This window comes from Trifolium pratense, linkage group LG3, assembly GCF_020283565.1.
Source record: "Trifolium pratense cultivar HEN17-A07 linkage group LG3, ARS_RC_1.1, whole genome shotgun sequence".
Lineage (NCBI taxonomy): Eukaryota > Viridiplantae > Streptophyta > Magnoliopsida > Fabales > Fabaceae > Trifolium > Trifolium pratense.
The window spans coordinates 19576682-19599728 of record NC_060061.1 but is presented as its reverse complement, the minus strand read 5'-3'; the positions used below and the strand labels follow the sequence as shown (position 1 = coordinate 19599728).

Here is a 23047-nt window from a genome sequence, read left to right as displayed (position 1 = left end):
TATTTGTTTGCACAAACCCACTTTGCATAGTCATTAAATTGTTGGGGAGTTTGAGGGAGCTTGGGAGAAACAATGAGACAATGCTTCAGGATCTCAAAGAGACAGAGACGCCACATCCCCATCCAAAACCTAATGGGTCACCTCTCTTATAAATTCAACATTCTTCCCATACATAATCGATGTGGGACTTAACCACTCACATTTGAAACCCAACATAAATACACAAGTATAACATCTCATGTCAATTTATCTAGAATATCAACAAGAGTGTACATAACTGAATCGGGAAACATTAATTTTTCACTACATAAAGATCAAATACATCAATAGGATTACAATAATCCACTAAATGAATACATGATTGAGCTAACTACTAAACTCAAATAAACTGAATCTTATATAATAATAAGATTAACATGATGTCAGCTCCATAACGTAATCCACGTATCTGAATCTTCGTGCTAACAAACCAAGATATCTCGATCAACCTGCTTATCTGAAATCAAATAAGTGGGGGATGAGAACAGTCACTTCGTCTCAGTGGATTCCTACTACCCAGTCACTATTGGTATTTACACCGGGGGCAACTAATGAACTAATATAGTTCTCTGATCCTGATAGTGAGTCCATAACATAATTTTATAACGTAATTCATAACATAACATAATATCATAAAGGTGTATCACAAATTATTATCTTGTTCGTTTTATTCATAACAAAGACACTCTGAGGTGAGCCGGTCTCAGAGGCCTGACATATCCGTCTGCGATAATAATATACATCGACACGGCTGAAGCTCACAATCATAACATAATTGGATTCTACTGAATCCCATAACGTGGTACAAAAGTAACCACCATGATTGACTGACTTTCCTAACTTAACTTGATAATCCTGATTGTTATTCTGCCCATGAATTCCCTTCCAAGGTATTTCTAAATTGTCCTGATTCCTGATACGTAATTTCCTGAAGTGTGTTTGACGCTATAAACCTAGTATATCAGTATATTGTCTATGGAAAAGTTCCAGAATAAATAAGGGTTTAAAACGAGTGGCTAAGTTTGAAAAGTAGCAATTATGCAGTGTACTGTCCTGCTATAATCGCCCAGCGAAGTTAATTCTCGCTTAGCGAATACACCAGTTAAGTACTCTGTTTTGCATTTTCTATATAAATTCATTAGATTGCCACCTACAAACCATATTCATCCAGTCATAGTCATTAACCAATATCCATCATTTATAGTAGAGGTGGACTTGGGGATTTAATCCACCTCACACACATTATAATCCTAAAACCCTTAATGTTATCATGCATCATACTTTTGGGGAATATCTTAACTTACTTTCTAAACTAATGTTGTCATACATATTCTTGATTTCGGGAAACTATGGTACTAAACTAACTAGAGTTTAAGGCTCTAAGGGAACCCACCTGATATGAATTGCAGTACCGAGTTGTCCCGCACGCTTAACAACCATATGATTGTGCCACTCGAATACGCAAATTCGCAACAGAATTTTCTGCATAACGCAGCTTCAGACCTCCAACTTTAAATGCGTCCTCTGAGCTCATTCCTCATCCATAATATACCAAACCAGAACCAAGACGACCGTAATTGAGTTAGCTATCCATAGAAACAAACGAGATTTCAAACAGAATTATAGAGAGTGAGAAATCACCATTTAAGTGCAGCCCTGTCCAAACACGAATTCTGCAAAATCCTGTATTGAACCTTTCATTTCAAAAATTCGCACAGACCTTATTTCTCCACCAAATCTCACGAGGCTGGTATCCCAAACGACTGGAATTTTGTTAGCTAACCGTAACAAGCGGAATCTCAATTGAAGTTACAGAGAATGAGTAATTACCTTTTTAGTGAGGGTATGTCCAGAAATACTGGTTTTTACATAAATTCTTCCAAACTTCACCAAACCAAGCTTCCATTTCTGTTCACTTCCACTTTAAATCCCAGTTTATATCAAATACCCAAAGGTTCATAAGTGCTTTAATTTCACATGCAACCACCATAAGTTGAAGGATTGGAAATGAATGAGCAGTTTAGTGAATAAGGGTTTGGAGGCTAAGAATGATTTGGGAAGGTGGAGAGGGAGATAATTGCGTGGCAGAGGGAAGGAGAGAAGGAAGTTATAGGTTCTAACCTTGCTTCTTGAGACTCAAAGAATTCAATTCCTAACTTGCATGCAACATTGAAGTGATATTAGTGGGGTGAGCTTTGATGTTGGGGGTGGTAATGAAGGACACGGAGAGAGAAGAGAGTGTTGGGGTGAGGTGCTCTGAAATTGCTTTATGAAAATAGGAGGTAGAGTGAGTGTGATGACCTTATATAGGCATAGTTTAATTACCATCTTATCCTTTCACTTAACTTCAAAGTGTGCTTGTGTCATTTGAGTATCCCTTAATACTTGTACTCTCATTTCTATTTAGTTTCCAATAACATCTCTAATTAATATTTTCCTATTAATTAAAGTTGGGATGTTACAATCTATCCCCCTTAAAAGAATTTCGTCCTCGAAATTCCAGAACTTATTCATTCATCACCAAAGTAAATTGTCTATACCCCCGTCCAGATTCTAAACTTCACCTTTTATCAGATTATAATCTGTCGTCCCAGATCACTTATCATTACTTGTTATTTCGTTTAGTAGTTATTTATGCCACTTTTGAAATCCTACTCATCCATTTTCATGACGTCGAATTCACAACCTTATTCAATATTACAACTCTTAGGTGCGCACTTATCTCATAGTAGTCTTTTCCGTTATCCCTTCTCCGTTCGAACACTCACGGCACAATAGTCTCTTTTTCCGCACTTTGCACATTAACAACGGAGCATAATTACTTTATTACTAGTTCACCGCATCAAACTTTTCAAGAACTATTTTCCCAACGTGACCCCTAGCTTTAAGGGTAAACCGTCACTCGTCATACGTTCTTTGATTATCTTATCGACTTTCACATCCAATCCTTTGGAATAAATCTTTCCTCTTTGAAAGAGTTTTTGACCTACAAGCAAATCTGTTGACTATATTCTTGTCAAATATTGGCTGCGCACTCTGATATCAACTACTTACAATCTTCTTCAGACTGTGTCATTACAGCCTTAGCCTACAATTTCCCGGACAATGTCACACATCGTCTTATTTTGTCCGTCCTTACTCCTTTTGTTATTACTTCTTGTACCTAGACATCACAAGGTAATACTTGCATCCCTTCGTGATGTCAGCCACACCACCGCATACTTAACACGTTACCATAATCTTACATGTCCGCAACACGTCAACTCATACGGTCTACATTTGTTTCATATTACCAATTTCCTAGCATTTGTCTCTGCTTACCATTACGTTTGGTTGTGATCACTGAGTTGTTTCAACCACGACTCTTACTTCGAACAGCGATATTCTTGGCGAGTTGGTTACTGTTTGACTTATCACTTCACGGTCCTCAACTACAGTCAATCCTCTTTCTGTATTTACTTTCTTTATTGTTCCCGACAATTACTTTGTTACATAACAAATTTCTTTAGGTCGGTATCTGGCCTGGTTGGGGGGTACACACAAAAATATGAGACACTGGCTGGTGTGAATAGGTTATCTAATAAACTGATTGCTAACGAACTGTCAAACACAATTGTCTTGGTTTACTAATGGTGATACTACTACTAATTAAGTTGCCTAACTTTGGGCTGCTTGATGATGCTAATTAATCGGTCATAAAGATATCCGACGATTTTCCAAAGAATTATTCATATTTATTGGCTAACATTTCCAGACTTACATTGGTCTAACTTGGTTACAGTGACTGGGATTGAAAGGTTCGTACCATTAGCACCAATCTTGATACTACTTTTACATCTCTAGATGGTCTTGGATTTTTATCCGAAATGAGTTGGTAAGATCTCATAAAGAAAGGTGAACTGAATTGATTGCATTAACGTTTCCAACGTTCGAGGTACCTTACGATGTTTAACAAGTTAACAAGACACGTGAGAACTTAAACTGAAATTATGCATGAACCTGAATAATTAATTAAACTTATGTGGTTCTGAACCGGTAATTAGTAATGAAACTAAAAGATTGGAAAATTTCTTGGTGGGGAACATAGTGTTAATGCTATGAAGTTCGACATGACATACTGGCTAGAGTTACTCTACGTTAGACCACTTAAGGATGTTAACTTGCAGGTCAACTAGAATAGCTGATAGTTCTTAAAGGAACATTAATCATTTACTCTTAACAAGCAATTCAAACTTACATAAGTCTGAATCGATTACTTATAACAAACCTGGAAAGCTGGAGACATTTTGTCACAGTTACATAAGGATAACACTCTAAATTTGAATATGATTCGCTCATATTGAGGAACTAGAAAGGTCCGCAACTTAATTGAGTTCTTACACTAAATGTAAGTGATGGGTCTCAAGGCACCGAAAGGATTTACCTCTCTACTAAAATTAGATAGGTTCGTGGAACTTAATGTTCATACTTCATGATTTCCTTCCAATGACAAATCTCTTGAATTGGAACATACCTGATTCTCATTAGCACTTAGCTAAGCAACTCTCACAAAAGATTTGACTGAATATGTTGGGTTTTTTTTTTTTTTTTTTAGCTGAGAGGTTTGAATACGAAAAAATATTTGGCGACTTGTTGAAGTTAGTACTAAACTGCGTTACTTGTTCCTGAAGCAAATGATAATGACATTTAATATGTCGCCTTAGGTGACTGATAGCATTAGAATTAAATTCCAATCATTATTCTATACGAGACTTGGCTGCTAATGATCTTCCTTGAGTACTATAGTTAAGAACTGCGAGGCTGAACTTATCTTATTGGGGCGTCTAGTGTTCTTGTTCTACTCGAATGGTGCAACAGGCTAACATTAGGAATTAAGGTAATGCATGAAGTCTAGTTTGTCTTTCTCCGATAGTGTATTTAATTGACCTACGCCACTGGGGAAAGCTACTGGGCTGAAATGAAGGTTAAACAAATTCGAAAAAGTTTTGGGTTCAGTGACTCCTGTTAATTCTTATTTGAATTAAGGTGCTTCTTGTAATTAGGTTCACGTCATACATATTTGCTGGTTGGATAATACTGGTGTACCACACTTCAATATACTGGGCGCGCCGTTCTCATAATTCCATCATCTATATTAATGCGCCCATCAGACCTACTATAATTTTTCAGTCCCAGAATTCTCCACATTCTTATACATGCTACCGTCAGTTGAGCGCATTCGGTTCGTGCATCTCCTGACATGCCCCTTACTACTGGTATTATGCTACATACTATTCCAAATTCTACGAACCACTTATTGGTGTTACTTACTCCTGTAGCGTCGACTGCTGAAACTCCAACATCCGCTTCTAGAGATCTTCTCTCTTACTTCCTTATGAGTTAGCGCTTCTACCATGTTCTTGCTACGAGACCTCCTTGGTCCGCTTCGGTTCTCAACCGTAATACCCTGCCTACCATACACGATACCGAGTTGATCGGGCTCAGCACGTAATGATTTCAACGTAAACAGTTCAGACTCCAAAGGGTCCATACTACTTTGGATTGAATTTTAATGATCCGCGGCAAGGTCCGATACTGAATCGACCTGCTCTGATACCAATTATAACATCTCATGTCAATTTATCTAGAATATCAACAAGAGTGTACATAACTGAATCGGGAAACATTAATTTTTCACTACATAAAGATCAAATACATCAATAGGATTACAATAATCCACTAAATGAATACATGATTGAGCTAACTACTAAACTCAAATAAACTGAATCTTATATAATAATAAGATTAACATGATGTCAGCTCCATAACGTAATCCACGTATCTGAATCTTCGTGCTAACAAACCAAGATATCTCGATCAACCTGCTTATCTGAAATCAAATAAGTGGGGGATGAGAACAGTCACTTCGTCTCAGTGGATTCCTACTACCCAGTCACTATTGGTATTTACACCGGGGGCAACTAATGAACTAATATAGTTCTCTGATCCTGATAGTGAGTCCATAACATAATTTTATAACGTAATTCATAACATAACATAATATCATAAAGGTGTATCACAAATTATTATCTTGTTCGTTTTATTCATAACAAAGACACTCTGAGGTGAGCCGGTCTCAGAGGCCTGACATATCCGTCTGCGATAATAATATACATCGACACGGCTGAAGCTCACAATCATAACATAATTGGATTCTACTGAATCTCATAACGTGGTACAAAAGTAACCACCATGATTGACTGACTTTCCTAACTTAACTTGATAATCCTGATTGTTATTCTGCCCATGAATTCCCTTCCAAGGTATTTCTAAATTGTCCTGATTCCTGATACGTAATTTCCTGAAGTGTGTTTGACGCTATAAACCTAGTATATCAGTATATTGTCTATGGAAAAGTTCCAGAATAAATAAGGGTTTAAAACGAGTGGCTAAGTTTGAAAAGTAGCAATTATGCAGTGTACTGTCCTGCTATAATCGCCCAGCGAAGTTAATTCTCGCTTAGCGAATACACCAGTTAAGTACTCTGTTTTGCATTTTCTATATAAATTCATTAGATTGCCACCTACAAACCATATTCATCCAGTCATAGTCATTAACCAATATCCATCATTTATAGTAGAGGTGGACTTGGGGATTTAATCCACCTCACACACATTATAATCCTAAAACCCTTAATGTTATCATGCATCATACTTTTGGGGAATATCTTAACTTACTTTCTAAACTAATGTTGTCATACATATTCTTGATTTCGGGAAACTATGGTACTAAACTAACTAGAGTTTAAGGCTCTAAGGGAACCCACCTGATATGAATTGCAGTACCGAGTTGTCCCGCACGCTTAACAACCATATGATTGTGCCACTCGAATACGCAAATTCGCAACAGAATTTTCTGCATAACGCAGCTTCAGACCTCCAACTTTAAATGCGTCCTCTGAGCTCATTCCTCATCCATAATATACCAAACCAGAACCAAGACGACCGTAATTGAGTTAGCTATCCATAGAAACAAACGAGATTTCAAACAGAATTATAGAGAGTGAGAAATCACCATTTAAGTGCAGCCCTGTCCAAACACGAATTCTGCAAAATCCTGTATTGAACCTTTCATTTCAAAAATTCGCACAGACCTTATTTCTCCACCAAATCTCACGAGGCTGGTATCCCAAACGACTGGAATTTTGTTAGCTAACCGTAACAACAAGCGGAATCTCAATTGAAGTTACAGAGAATGAGTAATTACCTTTTTAGTGAGGGTATGTCCAGAAATACTGGTTTTTACATAAATTCTTCCAAACTTCACCAAACCAAGCTTCCATTTCTGTTCACTTCCACTTTAAATCCCAGTTTATATCAAATACCCAAAGGTTCATAAGTGCTTTAATTTCACATGCAACCACCATAAGTTGAAGGATTGGAAATGAATGAGCAGTTTAGTGAATAAGGGTTTGGAGGCTAAGAATGATTTGGGAAGGTGGAGAGGGAGATAATTGCGTGGCAGAGGGAAGGAGAGAAGGAAGTTATAGGTTCTAACCTTGCTTCTTGAGACTCAAAGAATTCAATTCCTAACTTGCATGCAACATTGAAGTGATATTAGTGGGGTGAGCTTTGATGTTGGGGGTGGTAATGAAGGACACGGAGAGAGAAGAGAGTGTTGGGGTGAGGTGCTCTGAAATTGCTTTATGAAAATAGGAGGTAGAGTGAGTGTGATGACCTTATATAGGCATAGTTTAATTACCATCTTATCCTTTCACTTAACTTCAAAGTGTGCTTGTGTCATTTGAGTATCCCTTAATACTTGTACTCTCATTTCTATTTAGTTTCCAATAACATCTCTAATTAATATTTTCCTATTAATTAAAGTTGGGATGTTACAACAAGTGACACATGAGCATTTGGTTTGCTTACCGAGCATCAACTAAACGGAGGGACCAAATCCAATAACGGATATAAAATATAGGAATTTATAAATAATTAAAAAATTAAAGAAAGGGACTATTTTTAAAAGTCTTCTTAAATGTAGGGATTAAAAACATATTTAACCAATAATTTAAATGAAAGACTAAAAGTAATAATGAGTTTGATATGACAACGGTGGAATCTATTTTATATTTTAAAACAAAAACTAACACCCCAATATTGCATGGACCAAAAGGATGATTAACCTTTTTATTTATATTGGAATTTAATTACATAATGTTAACAAGTAACTTGGGTTTGGAATAGGAAGTGGACCTCATTAGAGTTAAGAGACTTAGTGTTTAGTCTTAGCAAAGTTATATTTATAACTCTATGATAGAGAGATTAACCTTTATAGTTTTTAGTAAAGAACTCACTGAGATAGTAAATTTTACGATGTCTAGTTTCTATTTTTTAGATAGACAATTGAAGTAGGAGCACGAGTTTTGGCATCGAGTTATTATTTATTCATTAAAATTTCTTTCTGCTTTGCAATTTAATTAGTACATTAGGATAGATTCAATAGTTTATGATGTAAGCATTTATTGTAATAATTAAGAATTATTCTTTGATTTTTTTAATATCAAAACATAACATCTTTTATTATGATCTAATCAATAATATGAAGTGTTATAACATCGCAAAAGTATATACACTAGTATAAATTCAAATTACAAATGTGAATACTTTTAAAAATTTCAAATAAAAAAATGAAATAAACAACATGTTGTGAACAATTATATTTCAAGTGAGATTCCTTTACATTTCTCCATTTATACTAGTCTCCTTTCCTTTCTAAATTGATTTCAATCGAAAGGGTGTTTTAGTGCCCCAAATCACATGTCAGATATTTTGTGTACCATTTAGCTGCGTCAGTTGGTATACGCTTGAGACTATCATTAAAATCAATATGATAAAGACCCCAATGTGCAGAATAGCCCATTTGAAATTCAAATGTATCAAATGCTGACCATACAAAGTATCCTTGAACATTTACACCATCACTATAAATGTAAACATATAAAAATATTGAATATTAGTTTATTGTGAAAACAAGTAATAAAATCACATAATTTCTTATTCATCTAACTTTCACACCAATGGGTATTAAGTTTCGTCACTTTAAATTTGGTTGTCCTTTGATATTAGATATATTTAGAACCAACAACAAATAAATAAATATGTAACAGATGCAACTTCTTTAAAGTGAACAATACACTTTTAAGTAAAATCAAATAGTTCTGATACAAAAATTAGTTTGAAATTTATGCTCGAACAATCCGAAAAGTATTACACAGTTATTCAAATATATTTTATCATGATGTCAATTTCTTATATTACTTTCTAAATTATCTTAACTTATAGAATTTTAATATTTCTTTTTCAAGAAGTTTTTAAATGAATTCATAGTAAAAAAACAATAAAATACAATTAATATTTTATTTTTTGAATTTTGTACTACTCTCATTTAGTCGATTAAAAACATTTTGAACTTGTACACATATTAAAAATATGATGTCAATTTATTATATTACTTTCTAAGTTCCTATATCCTTATCATTTGACTTTAAAATATCTTGTTCAAAAGGAGGGGTATTATGGCAATTTTTTTTGAAAACAGGGGTATTATTGTAAAAAAAATTAGGGGCAATTAAAAAAAAATCTAAAATGTGTGCATGTATTAAGAGAATAGATCATTAATTAAAAAAAAACAGTTAATTGTATCGTGATATTTATTATTGTGTCACCCATAGATTTCTAAAGATATGAAAAAATTCTTACTCAATTGCTGCCTTAGTAGCATTTATATGTGCGGCAATGTAAGCAGTTCGGTGTTCGTCCTTTAATGGATTTGGGATTTTTGTAGAAGTAATACCTACACAAAGAGGATTTTACAAAAAGTATATTGATTAATTTCTTTTGTAGCATAAAATATAGATATTCCTTATAATGTAATAGAAGTAATAGAATGCACTACCAACCATTTTCAGTAATGTATATTTTGGGATTATTGTACTTTTTCTTAATGTAGATTAAAACATTATATAGTCCTTCAGGATAGACATAGTCCATACTGTACTGATCCTGCAAATTATCAACATCGAACAAGAAGTAAGAATAAAATAGTAACGTTATTCCCCGAACATATGTGCTTCTTCTAAACTCATCATTATTTTCTCACCTTATAACCAAGGGTTTTTCCTTCAGCATTAAAAACTGCAATTACGAAATGATGACAAAGAATATGCAAATAATCAATCGTTCTATTATATTATAATCTGACATATTAAATAAGTATAGTTTGATTGATAAAGTTTGTGGTATCAACCTCACTAACAATTTTGTATAGTGATGTCTTTGTATACCAATTAACTTTACTCTTTTTTTAAAGTAGAATTTAGTTAGAGCAAAAACTTGCCTTCTGAAACAGCTAGGGCATCATAATTGTCAAACATAACATTGGTTCTATTTGGTTCATGTCTAGCAAAGTGAGAAGTATAATAATTAACGCCAATAAAGTCTGTGCTTCCTTTTAACATGTGTTTCTCCTTTTCAGTGAATTTTGGTAGCCTATTTCCAACTATCTCTTTCATTATTTTTGGATAGTCTCCATGGAAGATTGGATCTAAAACCCTGCAAGTTTGAAAAAAAAATGCTAATTAATTTTTTTGTTATGCATATGTATTGACCCTCAAAAGAGGATGAAAAAGATTAAAGCGTAACTTTGAAATCGAACTAGTGCTAAAAACACAAAAGGTGTGTCATTTGTAGGGTAAGTAAAATGCACTAACCATCCCCAATAGAAATCCATTAGTCTTTGAGCAGCAACCACATCCTCTGATTTGGAACTATATGGGACATATCTTCCTGATGAAAGAGAGAGTCCAATTTCCCCCCTTTGTATTGTCTGTATAAAATATTTGATGGTAAATAAATTTATTTTATTTTTGACAAGAATTTTATTTCTTATTTTAAATTCTCCTTATTTTATAAATCTTTCACTAATTTTGATAATTGTTAATGTCAATTTATTTTATTTTACTAAATTAAGTGTAACAATGATCATTACTTATATCAATGGTTCAGACTCCCTTTAGTTGCATTGTTGTGAATCTCAACTGTTAATCTACATATATATTTTTTAATTTGGAGTTAATGTTTATGTTATATATGTAACATGCAATTTCCAAAATATGTCTTACTTGGAATTTTGTTCTGTATAACTCTGACGTTGTAGCATGGGAAATGAGTAAATTATGAAATACAGTATATACTTGTGTACATATTTTAGTATTTTGGCATGCTTGATCAGTAGATAAAGGATCGCGGCTGAGCATGAATGTAAATAGAGATGTGACTTCTATTTCATTCACTGTAATCCAATGTTTCACTCGATCTCCATATGTTTTGAATAGAAGTTCACTATAATCCTTGTAATGTTTCCTGAAATTTGATATATTTTTTTACATAAACAAAATAAGTATTAGCATAGTTATAAGGTTAGATCAATTTATTGAAAACAAAAATATCAAAAAGACATGATATATTGTGGTAAACTTACACAATGGAACGATTTGAGAAGCCACCAAGCTTTTGATTAAGAGCTAATGGATAGTCAGCGTGCATAATACCAACAAATGGTTCAATACCTGCACATTTAGTTGGATCACATAAAGTAAAATAAAAATTGTTGCATGTATTTTAAACAAAATTTACGTTGAAACTAATTATTGCAATGAATATCGGATGCTTCAAGTCATACCATTTTCAAGTAGCTCATTGATCAAATTGTTGTAGAAGTTGATACCTTCTTGATTTATACCTCCTTTCAAGGTTCCATCTATATAATTGGTCATTGAAAATTGAGACAAAAATAAATGTATGGTTAAATATTGTAAAAAATTAATATACAGTCACATAATTTGTTGGCATATGAAATACAATTTTAAGAATAATATTTTTTGATAATTTAAGAAGAAGATTATCTAAAAAAATGAAGCAGAAGAGTATGAAGAACAATAAGTAAAACACTACACATAGCATAAAGAATGACCAAATTATAATTTGCATAACATTGTTTTTTAGACAATATAATTTGCATAACTTTTTACTTGTTAGATTTTTTTGATTTGAAACTTTTACCTGGTAATACTCTACTCCAAGAGATAGACATTCTGTAAGAATTTATTCCTAGCTTCTTCAAATGTTGCACGTCCTCCTACAAAACCATAGAAATTAAAACAAGTAAAGTTAAATGAAAAAATTAATCAAATACAAGATGCATACTTTTTCTTATATTTTCCTACACTATCAATCCTTTTTTTTTTACAATACACACTGTAAATCTATTAGATCCATTACATGTTGAGTAATATATAAGATAACCAAAATTCAATGAATAATAAGATTGGTGTTCTTAATCTCTATATAATGTATAGTGTTGTAAAACGGTTTTACTGAGTTTATAAAAACAGGAAAAACGAATTTTCAAAATTGGCAAAGAAACAAATTATTGGCTGAGTCGCGTACTAGGTCGCTTTCTTTAAGACGTTTCGCGGAACTACTCGAAGAAGTGCACTGTAGTATATCAACCGCGAAGTCCCCAGGATAAAACAGCCGTTTTCAATGAAAATACCGATAAACTACTGCACTGTAGTATCGGCCAGAAAAACACCAAGTATGGTCGAAAATTTCGAACCACTCTAATTGATATACGAATATCAATTCTACGGTTTACAACCGTTCAAAATATGAAACAACAAAATAATTTTCGAAGAAGGAAAGAAGCAGTTTTCTCAGAATGCAGAGAAAAAGAACCGAGCCGAGCCGAGCCGGTCGGACGGCGGCGGCGGCGCGCGCGCGTGATATTCGACATTGTGTGTGGTCTCCCTTTCTTACAAAAGTGGGTACCCCAAGGGCACACCCTTGGTTGCCAACTTGTGATATATAAACACTACCAAGTGGTGTGATTTTTCCAATGTGGGACTCAAAGAGTCTTTTTCCAATTCACACTACACATGGTTCTTACACTTGTGTTTATTTCAATACCAAGTTCCCTCCAAATTCCTTCATCATGTTCCAACATATAGTAAATAAAGTATAATCTTAGCTTTATGCTTAGACTCAAGAGTTACCGCGAAGATGATTGACTTTCGTTTTCATCAATATAATAATATTTTCTAATAAAAAGTAAAATATTTAATGTGTATGCAAAACAAAAAGCATATAAATCCACTATTGGTGCACTGACCTTATATCGCTTGTAATGTTCAATCTTTGATGGAAACTTAGCAGCATCTAAATACAAACCTGCTTTTCAAGAAGAAAGAAAAAAAATGACTGTAATTAACCACTGAAACTGAGATTATATTCTAATATGGATATAAATATCAAATGTCATTACTACATATTCAAAGATGGATAGGTAAAATAGAAGTAATGACCCGTTTGTTTCAAGAGAAAGTTGACGGATATTGATGGTAGAGAGTATAAAAAGTTTATTGAAATTTGTGTTTACCTCCTTTGGTTGCATTGTGAGAGGGGCAAGAAAGTGATTTTTTGGTGGGACTCATCCCCCCATATATGAGCGAAAAGCTTGAAATACTCATTTAATCCCACAAATTTATATAACAACTCTTGCTTAACATGTGTACAGTGTACCAAATAGTACAAATTTATTATTTACTCTATATAGTATATGTTCCTCACTTCATAGGATGAACTTTGACTTTTGACATACTACTAGTAAATATATTTACTAATTAGAGTAATAAAAATGTGTATCCTGATATTTGTTATTTTTTATTAGATACGCGTAACCTAAATAAAAAATTAGTCTAAAACTTAAATTTACATTTTAAAAACATAAATATAAAAAATGACATGAAATTAAATTATTGATGTTGAGTACCATACCAAACAAAACTCTAAAGTATTGAAATTATTAAATTATTGAATTTCTAACCTTTGTTTTGTTTAATTATTTCATCCCATATACCAAGTCCTCTTCCTCCTTCATGAAGTCCTCCTTCAATCTAATGTTACCAAAAACTAGTTAGTAATAAATTAACTTATATAATACCTTAAATTTTTGTGTTAAATATATGTTTTTCATCCAATAAATTATTATGTTCATTTTTCTTCCCTTTAAATTTTGTGCAATTTTTCGTCCCTAAAAATTATTCTGCAAAAGTAATTTTAGTCCTGATTGTTAAGTCAACATATATTTTTACCTTAAAAAAAAAAGTCAACATATATTTTTGAATAATTTTTTCCAAACATATTTAGAATATTATAAAAAGTTTCTCCACAGAATTTGATTTCTAGGTCAAGATTTTTGTTACTTTTATATGGTATTTAATTTGGCATCTTAAAATCCACATTGAATTCATCTCATATTAAAAATAATATTTGAGGAGAAACTATTTATAATATTTTATACAATTCTATAAGAAATTATTAAAAAATTTATAAGTTAAGGATTATTAAACATGTTTTGTTTCATCATGCCTCTTCCAGACTAAAACTAATTACATGATAATTATGTAAGGAATAAAAATTGCAATTGTTTTTTTAGGGAACGAAAAATGAAACTTGATCGTTTTATAGGATAAAAAATATAGTTAGCCCACATCTTTTTTTATTGGAGCTATATCTATGTCTATGAAATTTTAACACTTACTTGAAGGGCAGAAGTACCAGTACCAAACAAAAAGTCATGTGAAAATGATGTCCGATTTGGAAAGCTTGAAGAATTTAGAAATTCTAATATAGAGTCATATGGATTAATCATCTTAGATGCTTTTCCAATCTATATGAAACAATAATGACATATATTAATTAAACAATATTAATATTATTGTTTCTAAGAACAAAATTATTAACTTAATCATGAGCACCTGTGACACGGATAAGGCATGTTGAGTTGGTTTTTGTTTGGAAAGAATATCTGCAATATTAACATAATAAACCAATTATGGAATGAAAAACATTAATCAATGATACTAATATTCTCTTTGTCTCTATTTATAGGATCATTTGACATTTTTTTGGGTATAACTTATGTACAACTATCAATAAATTACACTTTATGTATAATATTGACTTTTCATATTGTAAGACAAATTAGTAGTATTAATATATAAATGACACATTTAGAAAATGAATACTAATGTATATAAAAATATAATTTATTTTTTTTAATATTTAGAGACAAACAAATGCTCCAAGTGATTGGAGTCTTAAAATTATAGACCAAAGAAGAACATAATAACCTAATATGATGAAGAATAAAAAATATTTAATTGGATCCATATGTTTTACCAATGTGTAATTTTGATTTTCCTATTGTTTTAATTGTTTAAATTAATAAGATATTTATAAATAAATAAATAAAAAACATACATTCTTGTGCTTGTGTGGGAATGCTGAAAAGCAATACAAGGACTAAGGTTGCAAGAGTAGTTTCAGAAATGCGCAAAGATGATAGAATCTCCATTTTTGGAATTGAAGTGAATGCCAAATTCTGATATAAAAAAATATACTTTATAGTGGAGAAAAAATAAGTTCAATTTTCTAAATTTATGTCTTATGACAACCGACAAGTTAATATTCCAACAAAAATCTATTATTATACTTGTTTAATTTTTTTTCATCTTGATGAATACAAATCATCTTGCTATATATAGAATTTCCAACAACATAATGGTGTTAGTGAGTTGTATATATAATTTTTTTATTTTAATAAAAAAAAATTGTTAATTTGTTACTACTTATTAATGTACATCAAATCATATTGAAAATACAGGTGCTTATATAAATATTTTCCTTAAGCAAATATAAAAAATAATTTGACTCAATAAATAATAAATGTATTTACCAACATAGTGTGACACAAGTGGTAGATACTTGAGTCCCTTAATCATTTGGTGTTGGGTTCGATCCCCGGTCAGTGCGTATGGAAAAACATTTATTGGGATAGGTCAACCCCTTAAATCAATATCAGTTACTTCGAAGAGATTAGTCTCTGTAGTTGCACGTGGAACAACGGAACTTTGGTTTAAAATAATAAATGTATTTTTTTAAAGCAAATAATAAATGTATTCTCTACGAAAATTAGCTTAAACCAACATTTTCCCACCATTGCCACCCTTCCCTCGAAAACGTTCAAAACGCTCTCACCATTCACTTAACTTGATCCCAATACTAGCACCCTAGAAGAAACCCCAATTAGAAACCCTAATTATAAACCCTAATTAGTACACTGCAGCATCAACTCTAAGCTTCAGGTAAGGTTTATTTCTAAATTATCTATGACATGACACTCTATGATTTCTAATTTTCTATCTGTGCTTCGAATGCGGTTAGATTTGTGTTACATTTGTTCATAGTTTGGTTTAAAAAATATGCTCACTATTTCAACACATCATATTATTGAATTGTTTAAGATGTATTTGCTCACTATTTCATAGTTTGGTTAAAAAAGACACTAACACCGATAGTTGACATAGATAATAATTTAAGAAAATTAGTTAATTGAATGTAATTACAAGTGTCGGTATCATGTTAGACGCCAGATACATCTTCAATCAGAAGTGTCGGTATCATGTTAGACGCCAGATACATCTTCAATCAGAAGTGTCGGTGCTCAATTCGAGTACTGTTGGCCAGACTTTACTTACCTCGTGGCCGAACTCTGGATTACCAAGGCATATTCCACCGAGAACCAGAGGGTTAATAAATAAATAAAAAAAGTGTCAGTGCTATAGAGTGTTTTAGCTTTAGAAAATTTCTGTTTTGAATCCAAGCAAAGTACCTGTTTTGTGGCTGTGTATCCCCTAAATAATTATTACAGGCAAAACCTCCCACTTATTTTAACAGGCACTTACTCAAATGAAACTGTAAAATATAAGCTTTATACGATTCTGTTTGTACCAATTGACTCTGTTAGTACTCACATTATATCTTCTTGCACCCTTTAGCTATGTTTTTCAATTTTATTATGGAATATGAATCTTTTATTATATAATTGCTTTATGAAATTTTGCTGATTTTCCGTCAATGGTAGACCTTAGTCATATTGAATTTATAAAGAATCTAAATATTTTAGCACTTAAAGATTACCTATGTGTTGCTAGGAATCTTGATGCAAAATCCTTGTCAATTGTAATTCCTGCGCAGTGCAAGTGGATGGTTAAAGGAATAGGTCTGATAGACAACGAGTTACAGTTAAATTTATGGCAGGAGGTTGTCAAGTTTATCGAGTTCGCTTGTGCACAAGAAAATTACAAGAATGAAGGAAAGCTAAGATGTCAAGGGGCACCTTTGTATGAAGGGGTTTAAGAGTGGATACTATCGTTGGACTAGCCATGGTGAAAGAAGGCCTACCATTCCCCCAATGGTTTCAAGCAACTCCTTTTGTGGAAGTAGTATGGCTGGAGAACACAATTTCTATGAGGAGATGGTAATGTATGGCTCTATACCTTCTCTTGGTACTTATGTTCTGACTAGAGTTAATAATGAAATGAAGAAATATAATCTCCCATTGATCAAGTCACAGATTGCATTTTTTGAGTTAATGAACTTATTATTCCAAACAAACCAAATGTGGCAATTATAGGAGAGCTATGCATGTTATGGACTAGGCTAAGGTTTCATTGTAGGCTAGTGTCCAAATTGCAAAGGTAAATTATAGTTTGCTCTTATATGTCTGAACCTAATTTCATTTTGTTATTTTATGGTTTAAAACAAAGTTAAATGCTGTTCATATCAGATTTGTTCAGCTGCTTATAATTTTGTCATTTATTTACATTATACATGATGATTGTGTTCTTAAATTTTCTCTTTAACATCAAAACTGGGTGAAAAGTTTTACATTTGTCAATCCTAGTCAACCAAGGATGTTGGAGAAATCCCGAGAGCAATTTGATCGGTTGTGATTTTTAGTTCTGATGGACTTTGACACATTAACATTATAGAAAAGGACCAGCTGAATAGATTCGTCCATACATATTGGATCTGCTCTGCTAGTTATAAACTAATCTGATCATCAATCATCAACAACTAACTTAGCTACACTCAGTAGTCTTATTAAAGTTTCAAAAGTGCTTCTATGCTGCTGTTCAATTGATTTTGAAACTGCTTTTGTTTGTAACAAGATGAAGACAAAATTTAAAAGAGCTTCAATAGTAGGGGATCTTTAGCCCTAACAAATGCTTTGTTCAGGGGGCGCGGTGGTAAAGATAAGGGTGGTTGGATTGGTGAAACAATCTAGAACGATTGAGGGTTAAATGGCAAGACGATACTTGGCAAAAAGTTTCTATGATGAATAAGAGAAATAGGCAGTCTCAAAGATGGACACAATGTGCATAGTGGAGGATCCATATATATCTGCAAGAGAACATGCCAAAAGAATGGTTAGTAACTCTTATTGAAAGCATGACTATTTAATTAACTTTGTACTAATTTAATGTTTGCTTATTATTCTTTTAGAAGGCGGAATTGAATAGGGAACCAACTTGGTTTGAGCTTTATGAGCGACTTCATAGGCCAAAGGAGAAACCAAATGAGTGGTTCAAGGAAGAACAAGCACAGATCAATGTATGTATATGCTAGCCTTAAAACTAATTGCAAACTACTCTCTGTAATTTATATGAGTAATTGCATGCTAGAGTTCTAATATTTGTGCCTGATTGAAATATGAATGATTTGATATTTGATATTGTAGAGTTACTTACATGTTTGATTTTAATTTTTCAATGGTACAAAAATAGATCATTTATATATAAAAAACATTACAATTTAAATTTTGATAACTGATGTTAGAAATGAGATTTAAAGTTCGTCTTCATAAGGACAAACTATTGTAAGTTAGAGACGACGCTTAAAGACAAACATTACAATTTTTTGTCAAACATGTGTTCATTTCTGTTAGAGACATTTGCAATTTTATTTTCCAATGCTAGTGAACAATATGTTAAGTTAGAGACAAAAGAATTGTCTCTAATTTTGGACAAACTCTAACTTTATGCGTGCCTCTAATATTTTTGCGACTTCAATTTTTGCCACGAATAAATGTCTGTTTTCAGTTTTGTCTCTAATTTGTTTATACATACATATGCAAAATATAGATATCAAATACTAGCAAAGGTATCATCTAACTGTACCCTCTAATTAAGATTAGGAACACTATTCTCAAAGTATTTCTATTACTTTACATTTATGATAGTGCATGGGGATGTAGCTCACATGGTAGAGCGCTCGCTTTGCATGCGAGAGGTACGGGGTTCGATACCCCGCATCTCCATATTTTACTACTGTAGGTTGTAGTTTTGCTTTTTAGTATAAAAAAATAAAGATGATTTAGTAAAATAATCTTTCTCATTCTTCTAATTATTGCATTTCTTAATATGCATATCCTTAAACGACTATGAGATTTATTTTTTCCACCCTACCCATTTTTTCGCACGCCCTACGAATTTATCAAAATACAACCATCTGCTACTTAAGTAGCGGACAGGACACCATCCAAAAACACCCTACCTTTATAACGTCCGCTACTTAAGTAGCGGGACGACATGTTTCAAGAAATTTCATTTTTATAACGTCCGCTACTTAAGTAGCTGAAGGTTAAAATGGGAAAAGCGTAGGGCGCACGAGAAACTCGTAGGGTGACATAAGTAAATCTCAAATCCTATTATAATATGTGCTATGTCCTGATTCTATGGTGGGCCTCTAATTGGATTGGACCCTTGACCCTTCTCCAATAGTCCAATGGGTAAGCTTCTCTGGTTTAAAAGACTGAGAACGGCAGGGCAAATGCAAAAACAATCTGAAGTTAGTATCCCCTACGGCAGCTGCACCATGCAACAATTGTGGAGACAACTGAGAGAAAATTTGAGTAAATCACAAATTCGTCTCTTGAAACTGTAGGGGTTGACATTTACACCTGTGAAAATTGTGAGTATGCAAAAAAGCCCCGATTGAGTAAGCAAAAAAGCCCCGATTTTGAATGACATCGGACAACTTAGTCCTTCTGGTAACTTGTTAGAACTAATTTGGCAGTAAATGATATATAACCCAAATTACTTGTAGGGAGTATATTTTGTTAGTGAATGATACAATTCATGAACTAATTTGACAATAAATTAGATACAAGTTAGCAGAAAGACCAAATTACTTGACATAGTATAAAATCGGGATCTTTTTTACCTATTCACTAATTTTCGCGGTGTAATTAAATATATATTCAGACCATCTTACAACTAATGTGAGACTTCTTAACATAAATCAAATGGTTACGATTTAAAACGGCTTGTTTTTCATACGACAATTCTTGGTGACACAATCTCTGTTTACTGTGGAGTGGACATAACTTTGTTGCTGGAACGTTTCTTAATATCATAAGTCAAAACAAGTTTTTTTAAAATGTCCCTTTAATCACGATGAAATCTTTTTCCATCACATACATACCCTGTGTACATGTCTATTTCTTTTCTTCCCATTATACTCTAGATATTTCCATCCTCTACTACAGTGTTGCATATGCATGAAGAAAAAAATACAAAGGTGAGATGAGAGAGATAGAAAACTACTCCCTCCATGACACTTTATAAGCAAAATTGTACTTTTTAAATTCATTGTATATTTATTTAATGTATCTGGTCTTTATTACTAAGGGAGTATATATATGAGGTTGTAGAGAGAGCTGGAAAAGAGGATCCAGGTCCCCTCAAATTTATGTATGTGTGATATATATTCCTAATAAGTGTAAGACACTCATACTACTGATTTGTGTATTCATTTATTATACTTGTCTTTATCTAGCTATCACAATTTTCCATGCTGATTTTGTAGCTCTTTTCTTAAACATTCATTATATCATATGTCCATTGCCTTTAGATAGTTCGTTACTATGGTGGTTGCACTTTCTTAATATATTGATAGGTTAGTATTGGAAAGTTGTTGTTGGTAGGACCCTTCTTATCTAACTAAAGTCATGCTTGCTTACTTATGAGGTAATCAACATGAATAAGAATAGTGCTATACTTTGCCAAGATAACATGCAGTATAGAGAAAGCATAGAAAAGTTTCAAGTCTTAGGAGTTTGGAAGTTTTATGTCTAATTTTAGCTAATGGATAGTAATATCCAAACATGTACGTATTAATGCAACTGTTTGTTTTTTGTGATTTCTATGGCTCTATTTTGATAAAAGTACTTTTCTACCCTTTAATTTTTATTGATTAAAGTTGCATTTTGAAGCAACTTCAAGCATCGGTCAATCTTATGATGTGTATTTATGTGAAGGTTTTAGGATTTATGGACACGAATCCTTTCACATATTCACTCTAGAGTCTACAGTAGTATATAGAAAATTTGTGATTAATCATTATATTATTTGAAGTCAAAGCAATATGATGTGTTGTTAACGACATGAATTGGATTTCTGAGGTGGACAAATGGTACTTTGTTTATATTCTTTGAACTTTTTTTTCTACCTACACCCAAGCAAATATCCTATGTCACAACTCAAATCACACAATTCTTAATACCCAAGAAAATCATGTTGCCACATGATTTTAATTAGGACAATTTTTTTTAGATAGTAAAATATTAGTAAGTGGTTATGTTAGTTTTTAAAGATCGACCGTACACCTCCTTCTTAAACTCCTTCGGTGTCTCTTAACTCACCAATCGAGCTAGCTAGCTGGGTCAATTTTGTAAATAATATGTTAGAGTTTATTTGGGATACACTGTTAACAAATCACAATCAATCATATACGTGACTTTAGAAATATTTTATGATTAAAGTCAACTGTTTTAAACCAAGACATTATGTTCAAGTGGTTAATGAACTCTCTCTTGGACGAATTGTTCGAAAAAACCCGAGTTCGATTATGGTGAGAACAATTCTTGACCAACCAGAGGGGTCAGTGTTAAAAGTACTTGTACACTATCGGGAAGTCACAATCAAATGTGTGACTTTATAAGTACTTATCACTAAAGTCAAACATTTTAAATGATATGAGAGCGTAAAAACTCTTTAATTAAATTCTATAGTATCATATCCATCCTTCCCTCTAGCCCACTTGGTCCCTTTGGGGGGATCCCAATTTATTAAATTGATTGCTTCTTTTAACTTTTCCTTGTACTATCTTTTAACTTTTTGACAATCCTTGTAGCTTTTCTGAGTCTGTAGAATGTAAGGAAGTTATAATGAGAAACAACACTCATAATAATTTAAAGACCTCTCATAGTGACGACTATATATAAATGACATCCATTATCCTTACTCAAATTGACTCTCTTTTTACTCTTGCAGGAATTGGTTAATTTACTTTATTCCTCTTTAAAAATATTTTTGGAGTTTCATTTTGATGCATTAACCAACTTAGTGCTTAAATTAGTTAGACAGTAGTGGAGAGTTTTTTCTATGGTTTTCACTTCTTCTAATCATCTATAATGATCTTTAGAGAAATGTTTAGCCTATAACATCAACCACTTTAACTACCATAAACACAACTCCTATGTATATAATAGCAAGTTTTCTATGAGTTGATTTTTGAAATAAGGAAAATAATCCCAAAATATATTATCATAAGTACGTCAGCAGGATGCATTAATTAACCTTTATAATTAAACAAAATATATTATCATAGGGTAGATTTTTGGTTCTCCAATTCAACTTGTTTTGCAGGTTGAGATGCTGTATGCATGCTTTCCATGCTTTTAAGAATTTGTCTAGAAAGTCAAGATATGGTTGAACCATTTCTTTCTTCTTTTTTTAGCATGATTCACCTTTCTTTGGAAAAGACTATGCTTGACAAAGCCATAGAAGGTTAAAGTAAATTAATCACTTTCTTCAACCTCAATTTACTAAACTGTTTTGTTTACTGTTAAATAATAGTCATATAAAGTCACCATCCCCCTGCCAATTTACATCTGTTGCATATATGTGATCTCAGGGACCTAGTTTCTGTCTAGTCACAAATCACAATGACTACATGCAGTCAACAACTTTATGACCATCCGATCAATATTGAACGAT

At 32.6% G+C, this 23047-nt stretch overlaps 1 protein-coding gene, 1 long non-coding RNA gene and 1 other non-coding gene across 5 annotated transcripts; 1 reads left to right on the top strand and 2 right to left on the bottom strand.

The window, feature by feature from the left end:
• Positions 1-235: 235 nt before the first annotated feature.
• Positions 236-7752, bottom strand: LOC123918637. Of its 3 annotated transcripts, none has more exons than XR_006812865.1 (7): positions 7285-7752; positions 7093-7214; positions 6845-6975; positions 1870-5908; positions 1681-1786; positions 1433-1563; positions 236-496 (listed from the first exon to the last, which is right to left on the bottom strand). It is a non-coding gene; the product is annotated as an uncharacterized LOC123918637 (long non-coding RNA). The 3 variants fall into 3 exon arrangements; XR_006812864.1 differs by having other exon boundaries at positions 7093-7198; XR_006812863.1 differs by having other exon boundaries at positions 6845-7198.
• Positions 7753-8823: 1071 nt separating this feature from the next.
• On the bottom strand, positions 8824-15498 carry LOC123918636 (furostanol glycoside 26-O-beta-glucosidase-like). Its single transcript, XM_045970718.1, has 15 exons — positions 15405-15498; positions 14900-14949; positions 14683-14811; positions 13999-14035; positions 13252-13310; positions 12144-12219; positions 11764-11841; positions 11563-11650; positions 11204-11444; positions 10793-10908; positions 10420-10634; positions 10183-10217; positions 9983-10085; positions 9783-9876; positions 8824-9004 (listed from the first exon to the last, which is right to left on the bottom strand). Exons 1-15 carry the CDS (start codon positions 15496-15498, stop codon positions 8824-8826), a joined length of 1596 nt encoding a protein of 531 aa, XP_045826674.1.
• Positions 15499-19232: 3734 nt separating this feature from the next.
• Positions 19233-19305, top strand: TRNAA-UGC. The gene has a single exon. It is a non-coding gene; the product is annotated as a tRNA-Ala (tRNA).
• The last annotated feature ends 3742 nt before the right edge of the window (positions 19306-23047 follow it).

Bases quoted from the DNA above. Each gene is read 5' to 3' on its own strand.
- LOC123918636 (XM_045970718.1), bottom strand. From the start codon at position 15,498: ATGGAGATTCTATCATCTTTGCGCATTTCTGAAACTACTCTTGCAACC. The intron at 10,909-11,203 runs GTAAGACATATT...TATTTTATACAG, and splicing joins TATACAGAACAAAATTCCAA to ACAATACAAAGGGGGGAAAT. The intron at 10,218-10,419 runs GCAAGTTTTTGC...TCGTAATTGCAG, and splicing joins TGCCCTAGCTGTTTCAGAAG to TTTTTAATGCTGAAGGAAAA.